General features: G+C 43.7%; 1 protein-coding gene across 8 annotated transcripts in view; it reads left to right on the forward strand.

Annotated features, from left to right (window-relative positions):
- Positions 1–19,516, forward strand: part of PIAS2 (protein inhibitor of activated STAT 2) — a 37,202-nt gene that overhangs the window by 10,528 nt on the left and 7,158 nt on the right. For all 8 annotated transcript variants that reach the window (XR_004409738.2, XR_004409741.2, XR_004409742.2 and 5 more), the window contains exons 2-11: positions 390–864; positions 4,725–4,809; positions 5,442–5,492; positions 5,612–5,702; positions 10,404–10,538; positions 15,564–15,669; positions 16,280–16,353; positions 17,229–17,389; positions 18,002–18,135; positions 18,580–18,706. Coding sequence is in view for 3 of the 8 variants with exons in the window: in XM_033011187.2 (XP_032867078.2) it covers positions 390–864; positions 4,725–4,809; positions 5,442–5,492; positions 5,612–5,702; positions 10,404–10,538; positions 15,564–15,669; positions 16,280–16,353; positions 17,229–17,389; positions 18,002–18,135; positions 18,580–18,706 (1,439 nt within the window). In the remaining 5 variants the exon portion in view is untranslated. The remainder of the gene's footprint in view (positions 1–389; positions 865–4,724; positions 4,810–5,441; positions 5,493–5,611; positions 5,703–10,403; positions 10,539–15,563; positions 15,670–16,279; positions 16,354–17,228; positions 17,390–18,001; positions 18,136–18,579; positions 18,707–19,516) is intronic.

The following is a 19,516-nucleotide window of genomic DNA, read 5'->3' on the forward strand; positions in this document are numbered from 1 at the left end:
AAATGTGTTGGAAGACAGGTGATAATACTGATTCCCCTGATTATTTTGTTTTTGGTTGTTGCATGAAGTGAGACAGAGATTTTGTGTTAGAGCTTCTGCTTCTGCCTGTGAATTTAAGCTAGCACTGCATGCGTTGCATTAAGGTTTTGTTGTTACTGTTGTTGGAAGCAATTAGAAGTCTTTGAAATTATTAGCACAACTAAACTCAACCTTCATCATGGACACTCTTTTCATTTTAAACTAACTGTACTCCTGTGTCAGGTAAGGGTGTGGGTAGTACTGAAGACGGCAAGTGTGAAACTGGAATGATGATGCTTCACCATGCTCCTCAGAAGGGCCTGCCTGGGATACTCTTGGTTCACCTGTGTGTATCTTTCTTTTCTTTCTAGAATATGGTATCCAGTTTTCGTGTTTCTGAACTACAAGTGTTGCTGGGATTTGCTGGACGTAATAAAAGTGGGCGGAAACATGACCTCCTGATGAGGGCACTGCAGTTACTGAAGAGTGGCTGCAGCCTGGCAGTTCAGCTAAAAATACGAGAACTCTATAGGTGTCGGTATCCAACGCTGACTGAAGGACATTCAGATTTACCATCTATAAAATCTGTGACTTTCACTTTTGAAAGTAATTCCTCTTCTGTCGAGCCTGAAGTGGCTGTTGCTAGTGCTCACCCCATCCCTTCTACTTCAGTCATGGCTCAGTCTTCTTCCTCACCTATCAGTTCTGTCATTCTCCAAGACAGTAAACCACGCTTTGAGAGGCAGCAGCCATCCCCTCCGATTCCACCTGTTCATCCTGATGTTCAACTGAAAAGCCTACCTTTTTATGATGTACTTGATGTGCTCATAAAACCTACAAGTCTAGGTAAGTGTTTAATAACTCTGAAGGTTGTTTAATTCATAAAATAGGTGTTGCTCATGACAGGTACTAAGTCCAGACTTAAGTATTTTTTTACAGCTGCAGAAAAGTATAAAATCCTTTCCCTGTTCATTTCTACCCTTCCCGCTTCGCCACTTGTCCCCAGAAGTGTCAAGCCACACTTCAGAAAATAGTGTTTTCTTTTGTAAATACTATATGATTAAAGACTTTTTGTCTTTTGAATATTAAATAATAGAGTAGCATAGTTTAGTTGGAAGGTACCTACAGTGATCATCTAACTGCCTGACTACTCCAAGGCTGACCAACAGTTAGAGTGCTAGTAAAGGGCATTGTCCAAATGCCTCTTAAACACTAACAGGCTCGGGGCATTGACCACATCTCTAGGAAGCCTGTTCCAGTGTCTGACCTCCCACTCAGCAAACAAATGCTTCCTAATCCCTAGTCTGAACCTCCACTCATGGGTGAAAGATTTGTACCTGAAGTCTCTTCCTGTGAGGCACACATCCGTGTAGGGCCAACAGGAATAGGATTTCAGGGTCAGTAACTAATAAGTTGCAACAACATAAAGAGAACAAGTTGACTGGTTTGTTAGTTTATGCTTATCTCACTTCATCAGTTCTGGAGGTTCTGACATCTGACACTGAAATAGATACTTTGTGCAGCAAGGTTCAGTGTTGTACTGGAATTAGTAAAGGTTTCTCAGCCTGTGGGTTGTTGTCATACTGTATATTAAAATGTGGAGTTGGCCTTTGTCTTCCAGATAAAGTGAGATTCCAGGTTAGCTTCCTCAAACACCTCACTCTTAAACATACTTAATTATTTGGAAATACTTGTTTTCTGTCCTGAAATTCAACTTGTCTTACCTTACATGGTAGAAAACATTCCCTAACTATTTAGTAATATTGTTTAGAATCATGTCATCATTTTGCAAGCTGTTTGTATCCTCTTAAACATTTCAGTTTCTCAACTGATAATAGAGTCTTTTGAGCTGTGACTTGTACCTCAGTGAGATGTATACTGATCATTGGTCATCTTCTGGTGCCTAAAGCAGCAAACATTACTAACAAGCATTATTTGCAATGCCTGTTGTCACTTCTCTTTGTGGTTGTGACATCCTGTTAGGGAAGAGTTTAATATTGAACCCGTGTAATGGTACCATACCTGCTGTGGTCTTAGACAGCTCTATGGCTCCTTCTTCTATTACGTTTACAGAGATAATCTTGTCAGCGCCATGATGTCCTGGCTTACTTTTTCTCTTGAAGACTGTAGGCTCTTCATTGCAGGTTGCCCGGTTTTCATAGGAGTGAGGATTATCTAGTTCTGTAACATTTGAGTCCTCTTATGACATGGGCAAGAGGGACAAGATTAATGTAACTGATTACTTGTTTGCCTTCAAACTCTTTCCAGAGCACAGCTGAAGATGGCAGCAGCCAGACCTACAACTTGGATTTTTGCGAAGAGGAGTAGGGAAATGAGATGTGAGGAATGACTTGATAGGCAAATAATGGGTCCTTATGTTGGAAGGATATTAACACTGGCTGAAAATCACTCTTAACATGGATTCATAAGCAAATTTGGAAATGAGACTTCATTTATTTAATATTTTTAGATTGATATGTATAGCTTATAGTCCCATTTGGTAGACCTGGGTGACTGGGATGTGGAACAAACAAGTTTTGTGTGTTTGAGAGTTAAGAATTCAGAAACCAAATAGACAAGTAGGTCAGAGAGGTAGGAATATAGTCTGCTTCACTGCAACTCTTTAAAAGGAAGGAGTGCAGGCATTCTTTTGCGCTAATATGAGAGCACAAGAGCAGGTGGTTGTGGTTTAGGCCCAGAGGGCAACTGAGCACCACGCAGCCATTCACTGACCCCTTCCCCCTATCAGGAATGGGAAGGAGAATGAGGCAGAAATGGCTCAAGGAGTCCATCAAGGACAGGGAGGGGTAGCTCACCCATTATGGTCATGGGCAAAAGACAGACTTGTTAGGGGAAGAAAACATAACTAATACTAACAAAAACAACACTTAACAGACAAGGTGGGACAGTGGGAAGTGCCACCACATCCAAAAAACACCTTCCCCCACCTCTCCCTTCTCCCGGGCTCAGCTCTGCTCCACTTCTCTCCCCCTCCTCCCCCAGCGGCACAGGGGCAGGGGATGGGGGTCACAGTCAGCTCCTGCTCCTTCCTGCTCGGGAGCTGGGGGGAACACCACACATCCCTCCCCTGCTCCACGGGGCTCCCCTCTCAATTCAGGCAGTTCTCCACGAACCTTCTCTGGTGTGAGTCCTCCCCACGGGCCGCAGCCGTTCCCGAGCTGCTCTGGCGTGGGTCCCCCCTGCGTGTTCCAGTCCTGCCAGCACCAAGCTACAATAGCAGGGGCGTCTCATTTCCTCAGGCTCCTGGCTTACTGCAAGCACAGCCGCCTGTCCCAGAGTCACTTTCTTCTCGGGCTTCAGGTCGACCTCTGCTCTGCCACGGACCTCCATGGGTGGTGGTGGGGGCCCTGCCGTCTCCCCATGGGATACAGGGGTCTCTGCTCTGGCGCAGCTCCCCATTTCCTTCTCCTTCCTTCCACTGGCCTGGGTGTTTGTCATTCTCGCAACTCCTCCTCACAAGTCCCAACATCATCCCTGCTCCGCTGCCCAGGTCCCTTCTTAAATATGTTATTGCAGAGGTGCAGCCACCTTTGCTAATTGGCTCAGCCCTGGCCAGAGGTGGGGCTGACTTGGAGCTGGGGGAGCTCCGAGAAGCTTCTCACAGGGGACACAGCTGTAGCCCCCTCTACCAAAAAAATCATGCCACAGAAACCCAGCACACGGGTGTAGGTGTGGGATTTAGTTTTAACCCACCCTCAATAACAGCATATTTCCATGATCCTTTTTATACATGCTCCAGTATTACTTTAAAACATAAAATACTGTCTAGGGTGTATATGTGCACATATGTGCACAATGTAGCTGTTTTGAATTGTTTGAACAACTTGGGGTGTGTGTGTGTATTTGTTCCACTTGGGTTCTATTTTGTGGTTGTATCCTTTGTGTTTTCTGAGCATAGGGATCATCTTCTGTATGTCACAGTGTATAAGACAAGCTAGATCTTCCAGATTTGTCTGGTTTATTTGTGCTATTTTTGCTTTTGTCCTCCTTGCTGGTCACTTTAAACTGTTGGATGAGTCCAATCTACCTTTATTTCAGGTCAAGATTTCTAAATTCTCAAGTTGAAAGAAAGTAGAAAAGTAACATGTACATACTGTGAACCCCTAACACGAAAATATTACTGTTTCCCATCATTGACAGACAAGTAGAGTTCTGATATGAAAGTTGTGTTTGTTTATTTTTTTGCCAAATGCTCCTGATGATAATTCCCAGTCATGAAGTCTTGCTGGCTGCATTCCCTCCTTTCCTCCCCAAACGCTTAGTTACCTTTAGCTATTTCTGAATTGAGTAATTTTCCAGTGATCCATTAATAATTTCTGGCACACGTTCTCTTCTTGTAGTACATTAAAACAGTTGTAAACATCTCTGTGGTACTCTTTTTGTCAGGTATCCAGTGTTATATTTTGTTGTGTGTGTGTTTGAACCTTTCTCCCTTGGGAGGAAGGATTATGATGTGGCTTGCCAAGCTTCTTTAGTGCCGAAGTGTAATGTGATATTAAGCCATCTGAATATAGTTGAATGAATGATTTGTTCCATTGCTTTCCTGTTGACAGTTACATGAAGTTCAACCACAATTTGATTATATTAAGTGACATGTCTTGTTTCAGGAAGAACTCAGTTGCAGATCCTGTTTTACTCAATTATTTCAATCACCATGGTAAAACCTCTTTTGTGTCTCTTTCTAGTGCAGAACAGTATTCAAAGGTTCCAAGAGAAGTTTTTTATCTTTGCGTTAACACCTCAGCAGGTCAGAGAAATCTGTATTTCCAGGTAAGAAATAAGTGTGGCATAGTACAGGTAAACTTTTGCAAAATTTCAGAAGGACGTATGGAGTTAGCTTCATCTGATGCATTGCATAAGCTTGCAAATACAGAATGATGATCTTTACCGAGGTTATGCTGAGCTTATGTGTTCTGTTTTCTTAAGGAACTATTATGCACAGAATTTATGTGGAGTTGGGGTAAATCCTATGCCACTAAAGAGTTAACAGTCACTTGGTTCCAAATAATTGTGACTATTTAGAGAGGTGGTAAGCTTTTCTTCCCTGCATGTTTCCTAGCTGCAGGAATGGAAGGCTGCTTTTATCTTTTGTCCCAGGGTTCATGCTGTTGCAAGACCTGTGGTATAAGCCAAGAGAATTCATAGGGTTTTTTTTGTCTCTGGCAACATCCTACCTTATTGTTACTATAAACTCTTGACAGAGGATTCTGATCTTAAAGTCCTGCTTAACTTGTAGTAGCTAAACAGAGGTGTAATTTGTAAGACTTGTTTATAGCTCAGTCAAAGAAAAACAAGAACAAAGTGCAGTGATATTGGGGTAGGGGTGCCAGTTCTTTCCGTGTATGACAGGAATATGAGATCTGCTGTCTAAATGGGCACTTCTCTCTTTATTTTTGTTACAGGGACTTCTTGCCAGGGGGCAGGAGAGATTACACAGTCCAAGTTCAGCTAAGGTATATTTTTCTTAGTGTTCTCTTAACTTAGTTGTCTAATGTAATATGAGTCTAGATGTTCAGGGTGACATACGAATGTGGTGGCACTTAAATGCTGCTTTCTCTTTTTGGGGATACAGGTTATGCCTAGCAGAGACAAGCTGCCCTCAAGAAGATAATTTCCCTAATAGTTTATGTATCAAAGTAAATGGGAAACTGTTTCCATTGCCGGTAAGCTTGTTTGTACATATTTGTGGCTGCTTTGTGACTTGCTGTGTGTGTGGTTTTTTGTACTGTTAGCTTGCTAAAACAAGCTGTTTATTGTTATTGCTCAAATTTCTCTAGTTACTAATATTAGGCACATGGTTTGTACATTTGCTGTGCGAGATAACCACTACTACTATTAATCACGCTACAGCCACTGCATGGATTAATTTTGTTTTAACCACCTATAGCAAACCTCATGTATTGCAGTTAATACAACAGAGTATGTCAAAAACAAACTAGTGTGTGCATGTGAAACCCTCCTCATATGTCTTCAAACTGAGTTTATTTGACTTGATTGGTAGTAGACCTCACTGTTTAGGCTTATCTATATTTGTGATTGCCTTGAGCTCCTTCTTGATACAAGGGAATGGTATTGCCTTCTGGTGTACAAGTTTGTACACTGGTCTGCATCTGTCTTGCTAGAGCAGAATTTATTGTGGGAATGAAGAACAGACACGTTTTAGGGTTTCTAGCATTTGATGATACTGGAACAGAACCATGTTGGCAGTCATACACTTTACTGGTGTCTGATGTTGCAAAAGTTAGTATGTAGGCAGGGTCACCTCAAGGCTTGAGTTTATACAGAAAGGGAAAAGCACTCTCATTATTCTTTAAAAATCTCTGAAACAGGCATCTCTGTACAATAGAATAGAGAAAGTCTTACACAAACCATTCTGAAATTGTTCTGGAAGCTATAGAAGATGGAAAAAGTAGTAGTACTGTTTGGTTGGGGTTTTTTTTGTGTGTTTTCTTTTTTTTTTTTTTTCCAGCAGTGGGTTTAGAAAAATCCTGTGTGGAGAGAGGAGGTGTGAATCGTCTTTTTCAGATGGGGGAAAAAATGACCCTTTATGATCACGAACAAAAGGCAGACTCGTTAGGGGAAGTAAAAAAGAACATACATTTATTACAGACACTAACAACACATAACAGAGTAGGACAGTGAGAAGCATTGCCACATCTTGAGAACACCTTCCCCCACCCCTCCCTTTTTCCCGGGCTCAGCTCTGCTCCCGATATCTCTACCTCCTCCCCCAGTGGCGCAGGGGCAGGGAATGGAGGGGGGTGTGTGTGGGGTGTGTGCAGTCATTGCTGCTGCTTCTTCCATCTTCGGGGGGGGGGGGGGGAACCTTTGGGCACTTGTTACCCCTGCTCCATCATGGTCCCCCTCTCACAGGAGACAGTCCTCCACAAACTTTCTCCGACATGAGTTCCTCCCATAGGCCGCAGCGTTCCCCACACTGCTCCGTCATGGGTCACCAACTTCCTCCGACTGGATTCCCTCCCACGGCTGCAGCCCTTCCCGAGCTGCTCCGGCGTGGGACTCCCCCGCATGCTGCAATCCTCCCAGCGCTGAGTTACAGCAGCGGGACTGCTTTTTCCAAGACCCCGGCCTGCTTCGGGCACAGCACATTGATCAACCAGGTGGAAGCCACAGGCCATAAATCAATGTCTGCTCCACCGTAGATCTTCATGGGTGGCGGGGGGGGCCGCCCTGCCGTCTCCCCACAGGATACAGGGGGGTCTCTGCTCCGGCACACCTCCCCCCTCCTTTCTTCCTCCGTTCCTCCACTGACCTTGGTGTTCATGCAGCTGCAGCAACTCCTCCTCTGAAGTCCAACTGCTTGTCACCAAGTCCCTTCTTAAATACGTTATCACAGAGGTGCAGCTGATTGGCTCAGTTTTTGAACAGAGGTGGAGCTGACTTGGAGCTGCGGGAACCCCTATAGCCCCCTCTCCTGCCACCAAAAAAAAAACCCACCACTCACTCAAACCCAGGACAGCTTGTCACCGTGGTGTGTCTGATGTGTTGTCCTGTTCCTTCATCCTGCCATACGCAACCATGACTGCTATTTTTTGCCTCTACTCAGCTTAAATGAGACTTTAACTTCTCTTCCCCCTACTTCTTTAACCATTGCATCACTGTTCTTCTGTCTTGAGTGTGCAAGAGGATTCTTATGTGTTTTCTGGTCAGTGTTTTGTGTAAATGCCAGTTATGTTATCTGATAAACTTGAGGATTTTCTCCTCCTGCAGATTGTTTTCCTTTCCTTAAACAACCCACCAAAAATAATTGGTTCTGAAGTTATCCTGTGGATATCAATGTCTGCTGATTCTCAGTCTGGCTAATACAGTTTGTGTCCTGTTATGCTATCCATTTTGTGCATAACATGTCACAGTTGTAGCAAAAAGTGTTTGTAATCTTGGATTACTGCTTTGCTTCAGATCTAAATCCTGTAGGTTCTTCTGTACATCATAAGAGAATTCTTTAAAGTTTCTAGCAGAAACTTTGGGTGAGAAAGTGGATAAATTACTATTGTCTTACTTTCCTCCTTCAGTATGAGCTGAATGACAGGTAAAGTCTCAGTCCAAGTGCTCTTGCAAACTTTTTTGTTGATTTGGTCATGGCTTGCATCCCTCTGGTGGTTTCTTTCTATTGCAGAAAATGTAAAATAACTTCTTTGCCTCAAGGACCAGTGCTGTCCAGCTCAGTAGTGTTGGTATTAGATAATCAATCAGTGATGCAAGCCTGTATTGCCAACTTGTACAATTCTTGAGTACTGTTCTGTCTTTCCCTGTGTCATGGTTTGAGCCCAGAGGGCAACTGAGCATCACACAGCCATTTACTGACCCCTTCCCCCTATCAGGAATGGGAAGGAGAATGAGGCAGAAATGGCTCAAGGAGTCCATCAAGGACAGGGAAGGATAGCTCACCCATTATGGTCATGGACAAAAGACAGACTTGTTGGGGGAAGGAAACATTGCTAATACAAACACTAACAAAAACAACACTTAACAGACAAGGTGGGACAGTGGGAAGTGCCACCACATCCAAAAAACACCTTCCCCCACCCCTCCCTTCTCCACGAACAGTCCTCCATGAACCTTCTCTGGTGTGAGTCCTCCCCACGGGCCACAGCTGTGCCCGAGCTGCTCCAGCGTGGGTCACCCCAGCGTGTTCCAGTCCTGCCAGTGCCCAACCACCACAGCAGGAGCTGCTTCTTCCCACAGGATCCCAGCCTCCTTCAGGCATGGTTACCTGAGATGGTGTGGGGCCCCCCACAGACCATATGTGGGCATTTGTTCCACAACAGACCTTCATAGGTGGTGGTGGCCCTGCTGTCTCACCACAGGATACAGGCAGGTCTCTGCTTCAGTACTCCCTTCCCCCCTTTCTTCCTCTGTTCTTCCACTGTTCCTGGTGTTCATGTGGGATGTTGCAATTCTTCCTCACAATTTCTTCAGCAATTGCTGCCTGCTGCTCTGGCCTGGCAGAGCTGCCTGTAGAACCTCTGAGTCCCTATTCTGTCACTACAAGCAACGCTCCTGTCTGGAATTAATAAAGGGCAGTGGTGAGGCCCAGCCAGGGCTTGGTGGTCAGGTGAAACATACGGATTGGTAACAGATCTGCTTTAGAAATGTAGGAAATGTGACAACTGTTGAGTCCTCCTTGGATTAAAGGCAGTGATTATCTTATGGTATACTTGGCTAGTGAGTGGAAGAGGCTGTGTCTTTTAAAGTAACTTTTTCCAGGCTGTGAATGTGTGTGTTTGTCTAAGTAAAACAATATATGTGTGTGTGTTTTTCCAGCATATCCCTTCTTGGGAGAGTTTCTTGTATCATACACTACTGTCTTGAACTAAATAAAATCTGGCAGTCAGTTCTGTGCAAGACATAGGGCTGCAGTCTCTCACTGGCATCCTTCTGGTGCAGGACGGGTTTTTCAGATGAGTGGACTGCAGGCTGTCTGTGAGAGCTCAAAACAGATTCTTTGAGTTGCTGTTTTAGACGGGCTTGCTTTCATAGTGATGGAGACAGGGTGAGGTGAATGAATAAGCTGTAGTTAGGCCACATGTTCCTTCACATAGCACAGGTACTTTCAGCTCACAATATGCTGGAGAGTACGTGCTTGGCTAGAAGCAAAAGGGAATTGGATGGCTCCCAACTCAATTCACATACATCGTATAGGAAATAAAACTACAGAGAAAAAGCTGTCCAGGTTATGAAATTCATCATCAAAGCTGAGCAAACAGTATCTAGTGTATTTTGTTTCTGCAGACAGCAGCAAAGCCTATTAGCTCGTAAATACAGGCAATACTCGATGTACAGCTGCTCTTCAGGGGCCCTGGCAGTATACAGTGACAACCTGCTGCTGCTGGGGCTAGGTATAGTTCATGAGAGGCAAAGCAGACACCAGAGATGTGTACAATCTTGTTCCAAGAGCTCCACTGCTTCTTAAATAGAATCCAGGAAGTGTTTTCTGGGTGTGAAATGCTGAATTAACCCTTCATGACTTGGTGTGTTTGTCACTAAGGCTGTGTGCTTACGATGTTTCACTCTCTTACAGTAGGGTGGGGGGAAAAAAAAGGTCAAAGCATCGTTAGTTTTTACTCTTCCAGTGAACTTACCTGAACCGAAACTGCATTCTTTTCTACCTTTTCAGCACTTCAGTAAAACCACTTTAAACCAAAAATTCTTTAAAATTGTGGTTGACTTAAGGTATTAGACTGTCAAAGACTGATATTTCTAAGAGTTGAATTTAGTCTCCAGCCTAGAGAGCTTCTAGATTTCCCTGCTTCCCATAGAGCTGTTTAACAAGTCTGTTTCGTCAGGTTCCAAAGTACAGTGGGGAGACTTGGTAACACTTTCCTTGTCCTTTCTTTCCATAGGGATATGCTCCACCACCAAAAAATGGAATTGAACAGAAGAGACCTGGGCGCCCCTTGAATATAACATCTGTAGTTAGGTTGTCATCAGCAGTGCCAAACCAGATTTCCATTTCCTGGGCTTCTGAAATTGGAAAGGTAAACTGTACACTTTGTAGGATGTGGAAAATAGTTGAAATAATCTCATCTAGTATTCCTTCTCCCCACTACTTGATGCTGGTGGCAAGGCATACACCAGCAAGTGTTTATTATTAGGTGGCCGAACTTATTATCAATGCCAGGAAACAAAATTTGCTCTAGAAATATGGTAGTTTACAGTAATATATATAAGATTTGCATACAGATGGCAAAGACTTCCTTATAGAATTCACATTAGAATTCTGCTGTTAGGGGTTGCCCAAAATGTGTGTCAAAAATACCAAAATCTTTTTGTGGTGTAAATAGTACAAAACAGTTCAGACACGACAAAATAACAAAAGGAAGACCTTTTTTCTTCCTTGTAGCCTGATGGTGTGAAAAACAAAATTATGACTACAGCCATATATTCTAAGGCATGTTTCTCTGTTGTAACTGTCCACTGGAGAAGGCTTTTTAAGCTGACTGGATATGCCAGGGCTAAAGGGGTGGAGACATGCACTTGCTTTTGAGGTTTTTGTATTTTTGACCAAGTAATACTGAGCAGTTTTACAAAAGCAATTTTTATTTCATAGGAGGAACTGGTTAATGGGTATTTCAATCTCTATTCTTTTGAGATTCCTTTTTTTACATGAAAATGGCCTCTCTATGAATTGATCTAAAATTGTACTTGCAAATAAACCAAGGCAGAGGTGGGATTTCCAGCTCAAAAAGCTCTTAGATGGCAGGTTGCTGGGGAGGTGTCAGGCTGCTGGTGTCAGCTGCTTCTGGGCGTGATGGATCTTGGACATGCTTGGTTGGACCATACTTGTGTGGTGTGTGTGTGTGTTTGTAACACAGGATATCTGAGCAGTGTGTGTTTTACAAATGAAGAGTGTTCCGGAAGTTTCAGTGACTTAAGGAAGAAGTGACTCAGTGTGTGGAAGGATGGAGAGCTGGGGCGTAAAAAATGAAGATTGAAGCCTTTTCATAATGCAATTCTAAACTTTCTGGAAAGCTGCAGTGGAGGAAAAGCATACTAGACTTCAGGTGGTAGGAGACAAAGGGTGTGGTGACGGAAATATGCCCTGGTTGGGGCTGGACTAGAGTTCCTGTGGGTCTGGCAGCGGGAGGAGCTGCAGCCCCCTGAGACCCAGTGCCCTCACCTGTGTGCGGGGGCGGGGGGAGCACAGCTGGAGGGCTGGGCCCCGATTGGCCGATAGTCCATGTCACGTGACACTGTGCTCACTATATAAAGGCAGGAGAGGGTCGGGATGGGCGGCCACTTCCGGGAGTGTGGCTGTGGGGCCTTGGTGTTGGGGATCGCAGGCCGGGAGCAGGCGGGTGGTGAGCAGCTGTATTGTATATTACCCGTTGATACTGCTGTCACTGTATTATTCTATTACTGTTATTAAACTGTTTTTATCTCAACCCGCGACTCTTTCTTTGCCCCTCCGATTCCCTCCCCATTCCCAAGTGGGGGGAGGGGGGGTGAGCGACTGCGGGGCGTTTAGCTGCCGACCAGGCTCAAACGACGACAGATATGATACCTGTTACTTTCTAGTGCCTGCAGTCATTAATCATAGTTGAAAAGGAATTAGCGTTTAAAATGGCTGTGTGGCTGTTCAGAAATGCCCCTATGGATTTACTAAGAAAGAAAGTGAGAGCATGAGGAATTTCTGAATTCTCCTGTTTAAATAGCTGTTTCAGCAGCCCTTGCAGCTGTTGGTTAGTCAAGAACTACTTACGCCTCTATCTGTGACTAGCTAGTTGTGTAAATCATTCTGGATTCCATTATCAACGTAGCTTACCTCTTACTTTTTTTCTTCAAAATGAAAATCTGTGGACCAGAGATGCCACATGGTTTGAAGCGAGACTCCAGTGTAAGATTTTATACACTAATTAAAATTAGCTTTCTCTCCAGTGTCTTTTTAATCTTCAGAAAATACATGAAGGGCAGTACTGACAGCAAAGCTTTATTTTCTGAAACAGAGGTGGAAGGAAAGATATAATCTGTTGCTTCCAAATCATGAAGCACAAGAATCTTGAAATGGTGGCAGTGGTGTGTGTGGTCTTGGCCTCTCTCGCTGACCCCCACTTTCTTCCTCCCCTCTATCTGCAAAAACATATTATCATGGAAGCAGGTGAATTGAAGGTTGTCCCAGTACTCTCCCTTACCCTGAGAGGTAAAATGAGTTCTTTGGTTTAATGTTTGTGGGGGACCTCAGCTGGACTGAGAGCCTGGGAAGGAATGGCTTCAACCTTGAAAGGGTTCCAAACTACCCCTGAGAGGGCAAACAAGAACAAGAGGAGCTGCAAGATGAGCAAGGTTATTGACTGCAGTAAGAGAGCATCACAACTCTGAACCAATAAGAAAAGAGACACGTCGGAAGAACTGATAACCCTGCACTTGGAACTAGTTTTAGGTGGATAGAGATACTGGAAAGCTTGGGAGCCTGAACTTTGGAACTTTTTATATTATTACACTTGCATGATGAGCTTATGCATATTAACTTCTCCACCCTGGGAAGGGCCAGAGTTCATTACCATGAACATACGGTGTATGAACACATACATGAAGGGGCAGGTTGGTAGGCGGTCCGGAAAAATCTGTACACCCTGTAGAAAAAGTATAAAGGAACAAAGTGAGGCACAGAATCATGACTTTACAACCAGTAAGATTATAAAGTAGGTATGTTTATTCAGCGCTGGGCGCATGGGGGAATAATTTCCTCCAAATGCGTGCACCCCAGGAGCTAAAAGGGGCTCCCTTTTATTGTATAAAATGTTACATATTCATTATCTAACCTAATACATACGCATCACTACTCTGAGGACAGGGAGGGAATAATACAATTAGTTCTGAGAAATCATTAACATAGCCCCCCACCCCAAATTCCTCCCGTCACACTTGGGCAGTGCTCCCTGGTGGTCGTGGGCAGGGGTCTGCAGATGAAGGCCCGTAGTCTTCTTCACTGTGTTCGCTAGCTGACCCTTACTTCTGCCCAAACTCAGTCCTGTAGTCCCGGACACCTTGTCCTTCAAATCTGGGCTAATTTGCAGCTGCTTTGTCTCTATGGCTCAGTGGTTTTAGTTCCCCTCTTACCTCATGGACAAGAGATACCAGAGATGGCCCATCCTGTCTTCCTTCCATTCAATCACAAGGGAGTTACCTTCCTTTGATAGGGCCCATCAATGGCCCATCTTGTTCTTTCTCATTCCACTGCAAGGGAGTTACCATCCTTTGAGGGATGGAGGCCATCTGGGGAGCATCCCAAGAAGGGGGGGGCTATCGGGTTAGTGTGAGCATCCCCTGAAAAGGGGGGAGGCTATCAGGTTAGTGTTTCCTCAGATCAAAAGGAGGAGAAAATAAAGGCTTTTTGTTTGTGGCTTTGCTGTTAACTTGTTGTAACAAAGAATCTGTCCATCTCGACCGTAATGTTGTCCGCATCAACGGCGACAAATGTTGGTTCTCTGCTCAAAGTATAGGAACTCGCACAGCAGCCATTGCCATTCATCCCCTAAATGAGACCCCTGGGGACAGTGTGGAGTGTCAGTGAGCTAACATGGTGAGGGCTTATTGGCATGTTCTTGACTGAGAGTGGAGGGATGCTGAGCAAAGGAGGCATTAGTCCCATGGAAGTGGTCAGATTTGAGCCTAGAGGGTTCCTTCTGTAGGCAATAGACAATGCAATGTATGGTCATTCTTCAAGGGAATGTTGTGGTTTGAGCCTGGTCAGCAGCTAAACGCCCCTCAGCTGCTCACCCACCCTCCCCCCCCTTGGGAACGGGGAGGGAATCAGAGGGGCAAAGGGAGACTCACGGGTTGAGATAAAAACAGTTTAATAACAGTAACAGAATAATACACTGACAGCAGTACCAACGGGTAATGTACCATACAGCTGCTCCCGGCCAGCGGTCCCAAACACAAAGGCATTGCTGCAACGCTCCTGGAAGAGGCAGCCCCTCCTGGCTGGGATATCGGCCGATTGGGGCTCAGCCCTCCAGCTGTGTTCCCCCCGCCCCTGCACACAGGTGAGGGCTCTGGGACCTGGGGAGCCCCTGGGGTCTCAGTGTGCTGCAGCTCCTCCCGCTGCCAGACCAATGGGAGCTCTAGGCCAGCCCCAACCAGGACAGGGAAAAAAAAAATACCCATTTTTCTCTGTGGTTTCCCATGCATTTAGATGTTTATCTGCTCATCTAGGTAAGAGCTGGTTTTCCTATAGGTGGTAAAGGAGGAACAGGGCAGTAGGTGTTCTTGTTTAAGTTCTTGCACAATACTCAGTGTAGGAGCCATAAGCAGGTGGCTGGCAGGGAGTGGAAAAATAGATTGCTGTTTGTGTGTGTTGTACAGATGAAACCATTATTATTCTGCAGTAGTGGGACTTGCAGAATTTTCTTTTCATTAGTGACCTTGAAGAGAGAGTGAACACTGAACAGAAGAAGCTGGCAAGTGGTGTAGGAGTAGTAAATGCTATGGAATGTGGCCAGCCTCAGGAGTGAATACGATGTAATGAGGCTTGGCTTAAAAGTGCAGGGCAAGCTAAAGAAAAGGTACTGGGAAGTTAGTGCAACTGTGTGCAGTTTGAAGATGTTATATTTGCACCTGAAAGACCATTTATCTTTTCTTCTGTCACCTGATTGTCTTTGAGCTCCCCACTAACAAATTGACACTGAAAAAAGGGAAGGATTTAGGAGGCAAAGGTGAGAAGTGCTTAAAGACTGAATGTATGAGAAGTTGTGTCACCAGTCTAAATCATTTTTCTCAGAAAAGAGCCCAGACTGCCTCTTGGTTGTGGAATTACTCTTTTTAGTTAAGTCACAACTGGAGTAAGACAATTGGACTTGATTGGCAGGAGAATCCTGGTAGAGTACCGGACTCTTTCACAGTATTGAAGTAATCTGTCAATGTTTTTCATAACTACTAAGCAAAAAATCAGCATGTTTTTGTTTTTACTGTATGCTGCAACTAGTGTAAATAGTAATCTGTTGTCACAGCAGAATTACCATATGAAATCAATATTTAATCTTTAATCACTCTTTTTGTAGAGCTACTCCATGTCTGTGTATCTCGTTCGTCAGCTCACTTCAGCTATGCTTTTGCAGAGGTTAAAAATGAAAGGTATCAGAAACCCTGATCACTCCAGAGCACTGAGTAAGTCAAATTAATTTGCCCGTCTGTACTTTTTGAGGGTGCTTGGTGGTTCTTTAAAACCAGAACTGGTTATACTTAGAGGATTTGCAGCATTTTGAAAAGGAAGCCCATGCCCAGAGTATCAAAAGTTCCCTTTGCTGTTGCTGAGGCATCATGTGCTTTTTCAGTGCAGGTCCCTGCGCTGGCAGGGAGCACACCTAGTGATCCCATCTGAAATGCTCTTACGGGAATGCCATGAGCACCACTTACTGTGGTGGGCTGTGAGAGGCAGGGAGATGTACTAAATTCTCTTTGCTTGCATGTGATGCTGATTGTCTTTGTACATCACTGATGATTGTTTAACTCATCTCTTGGCATGTTAGATTAAGTTTGCTCTACTAACCCTTGTGGCTGTTAGTGCATCTGTTGCACATCAAACAATCTTGTGATGCACAGTGTTTACCAGCTGCTTATAAATAGTGAAACTGTTGTTGTTTGATCCTGCTGTGAACTAGCTTCCTGGGTGCTTAATTTATTTAGATAGCTGGAAATAAAGTACATGTACCGGCAAATCAAAATTACAATTTTAAATAATGATGTCTGTGTATAACTTCTTAATTTATTTTAACAGTTAAAGAAAAACTAACTGCAGATCCTGATAGTGAGATTGCCACAACCAGTCTGCGAGTGTCTCTGATGTGTCCTGTAAGTATGGTGGGAAATTACTACGTACAGATTTGTATTTTCAATTTTAGTGCAGAATTGGGCTGCTTTTAAAAGACCCCGCTTTAGAAACTTCACTGGCTTTTGTTTATTCATTAATATAAAATAGCGGAGAGAAGGGTGCCTCTATAAGCACCGGATTGTAGCAGCATTCAACCAACTATGGTTTAGAACTGTGAGTGCCACAGTTGTAATGCAGTTAGAACCAAGTTGCTACTCCTGTGTATAGTGAGGCCTTTAGGAGGAATAATTTTGTATATTGAGGCACTGACACTAATTGGGCAAGGTGACAGAACAGTTAAAGGATACAGTGACAAAATATAAGCAATACCACATCTTGGTGGTATTCCTTATACCACCAGCTACTATAACCCCCCCCCCCAAAAAAATCCCTGTATAACAAGGTAACACTGCCTTGGGGTTTCTCCTCCCAGATAGAAACTGGCCTTGTGTTTGTGACTGGTCTGTTAGGCTAAATGTTAAAATGGGTATTATTATACCATTCTGAGTCTAGCATAACTGGAGCTCACAAAAACCCATGAAATATTTGTCTGAAAAAAAAAAAAAAGATAAAAGTGGTCTTTTAATAAAGTCCTAGAAATAACATTGATGTAGGTCCATTAGAAATGTTTCTGACTGTTTTCAACTTGGTGAAGGCTGAGGATGGTTTTATTGTTCCTTTAAGCTCATTGTATGTGCTTTGATAGGGTGGATTTGCCTGCAGCGACCTTGGTACTGGGCACTTCTGTAGTGGGAAGGGAGAGTTACTTCACTGACTGCCTCTGATTTCATTGTTAGCCATCCAGGCCTACTTCACTCTGTTCTGTTCTGACACTTTTTAAATGCATCTCCTGCAGCTGGGAAAAATGAGACTGATGATCCCATGCCGGGCTGCTACTTGCACACACCTGCAATGTTTTGATGCTGCTCTTTATCTTCAAATGAATGAAAAGAAGCCTACCTGGATCTGCCCTGTGTGTGACAAAAAGGCAACATATGAGAGCCTCATATTAGATGGGTAAGAGCCTGTGTTTGCAGATTGCACAGTTACTTAAAATTTTTCGTGATGTACTTAATAGCAGCTTTTGTGATTTGAAGTTTTGCCATTTCATACTATTTTCTTTGTCAAAATACTTTAGGCTGAGAGGAACCATTAGACGCTCTTGGTTTCTATTCCCTTGTAACAAACTATGCAAGTTTATCTCCTAACTACACCATCAAACTCTTGAGCCTCAGTATATTTTCTCTGGAGAAATCCAAATGTGACATCTAAGGATAGGTCTCCCTTTTACATGACTTCATCTCTGAAACTTTAACTTTAAAACTTAACTTGAACTCAAAAACAGGTGTCAAATTTGATTCAAAGGATGGTGATTTCTGCCTCTGTTTGGAAATCTGAGTTGGAGCAGTCGGAGTGGAATATGGGCAGACTGGGATACTCTTCGGTGTTGATGTCTGGATGTCAGCTAAGGCTGTAATTACAGGCTTTCAGGTAGCATGAACCAGGGAGAGAGTACATGCAGTGGGTTGAAGGTGATCATAATTAGCTTTTCAACTGTGACTCCTTTTCACTTAGAATAAAAAATTTCACTTGGAATCAGAAATTAAAGCACTCAACTTTACTTTTCAGGCTTTTCATGGAAATCCTTGATGAATGTTCAGATGTGGATGAGATCAAATTCCAAGAAGATGGCTCCTGGTGCCCTATGAGGCCAAGGAAAGAACCTGTGAAAGTCTCAAACTTACAGTGCACCAAAACAGACAGTATGTACATCTGGGGTACTTGTTACAAACCAATAAAAAGTCTTGGAGGTGTAGTTGTGGCCTGGATGTGTATGGATGCTGATGTTTGTTTGTGGAGGGCTTAACACCACTTCTTGTCATTTGAACTAGAAAGAAGGGGTTGTGTCTCTAACAGTGTGCGTTTTGGGGCTTAACTGCTTTATAGTAGCCATTAAGAAAACAAAAGTTTTAGGTCCTTAAACTTGTTTTAGGACCTTAAACTGGTAAGTGAAGATTAAAGCTTGTGCTCCAATATTCTCAACATGATAAAGAATAGTACTAAAACAGTTCCTGGGCCATAACGTTCTCTGTAGTGGCCAGGAAGATAAGCTAAAGCAGAATCTGAGTTGCTGGTTCTGTTGCAGATAGGAACTGCAGATATCAACAGCCTTTAAAAAACAGTGCTATTTTATTTTTTTTGTTTAGGTTCCAATGTTGTTAACAAACAGTGTTCTGTGACAGTGACCAGTGAAGTAAAGAAGAAAGCTGACGTTATTGATTTGACTGTAGAAAGCTCTTCTGGTGAAGAGGATGATCCTCCTACCAAAAGGAGGTGCGTACTTATGTCTGAAACACAGGAAAGCCCAACCGAAGGGTTTGCCAATTTTAAGTTAGCTGTTATTCTGTAATGTCTCAGAAAAACTGATATTTAGACAAATGGACTTGCAATCTTTCTTTGGGGTCCAGCTCCACACTTGCAGAGAATTTCTAAGCTTCTCCTTGCAGAAGGTTGTGCTGCTACAGTACCTTTCTACAGGCAAAACACTATTAATAGTTTTACATCTCACAATCTTGCAGTCACTGTTCCTGTGTTTGCAGGGATATTTCTCCATAGAAAAGGAAGCTGATTAAGCTAATGGACAAGCTTCTTCTGAGAAAGCAGGTTATGCCAAGTGGAAGAGCTTTATTCATTCTTCCTAAGTTAGTGTCATTTTAAAGGCTTTTCTCTTGCTGTCTGTTATGCCCTTTATCTGATCTTCTCCAGTACCCAGGAAAACAGGCTGCACTGTATGTTTCATCCATCCTGTCACTCTTGGAAGGTAGATGCTTTGCTGTTTTGAATCAAGTCAAGCTTTTCCTCCATCTCTCTTGTTAAGTGTCTGAGACATTCCAGAGTTTGTTGGCCATAGTTATCAGTCAGTTCTGTGCCTTGGTTAGCACAACCAGCAACTTCCCGAGTCCTCTGTCAGCTGTTCCATCTCTGTAGTCATGCCTGACTTCAGCAGGAGGCTTAACCACCTTCTTCACTGTTGTGATTTTTCTTTCTGTCCCAGTGCGTGCAACTCAGCTGCAGTTGCTGTTTGTGGTTTCCATAAAGTTCTTGCTCTTGGCCCGTCGGGCGCTGGACACCTGCGGGAGAGAG

Source organism: Tyto alba, unplaced genomic scaffold (genome assembly GCF_018691265.1).
Source record: "Tyto alba isolate M040663 unplaced genomic scaffold, T.alba_DEE_v4.0 Super-Scaffold_42, whole genome shotgun sequence".
Lineage (NCBI taxonomy): Eukaryota > Metazoa > Chordata > Aves > Strigiformes > Tytonidae > Tyto > Tyto alba.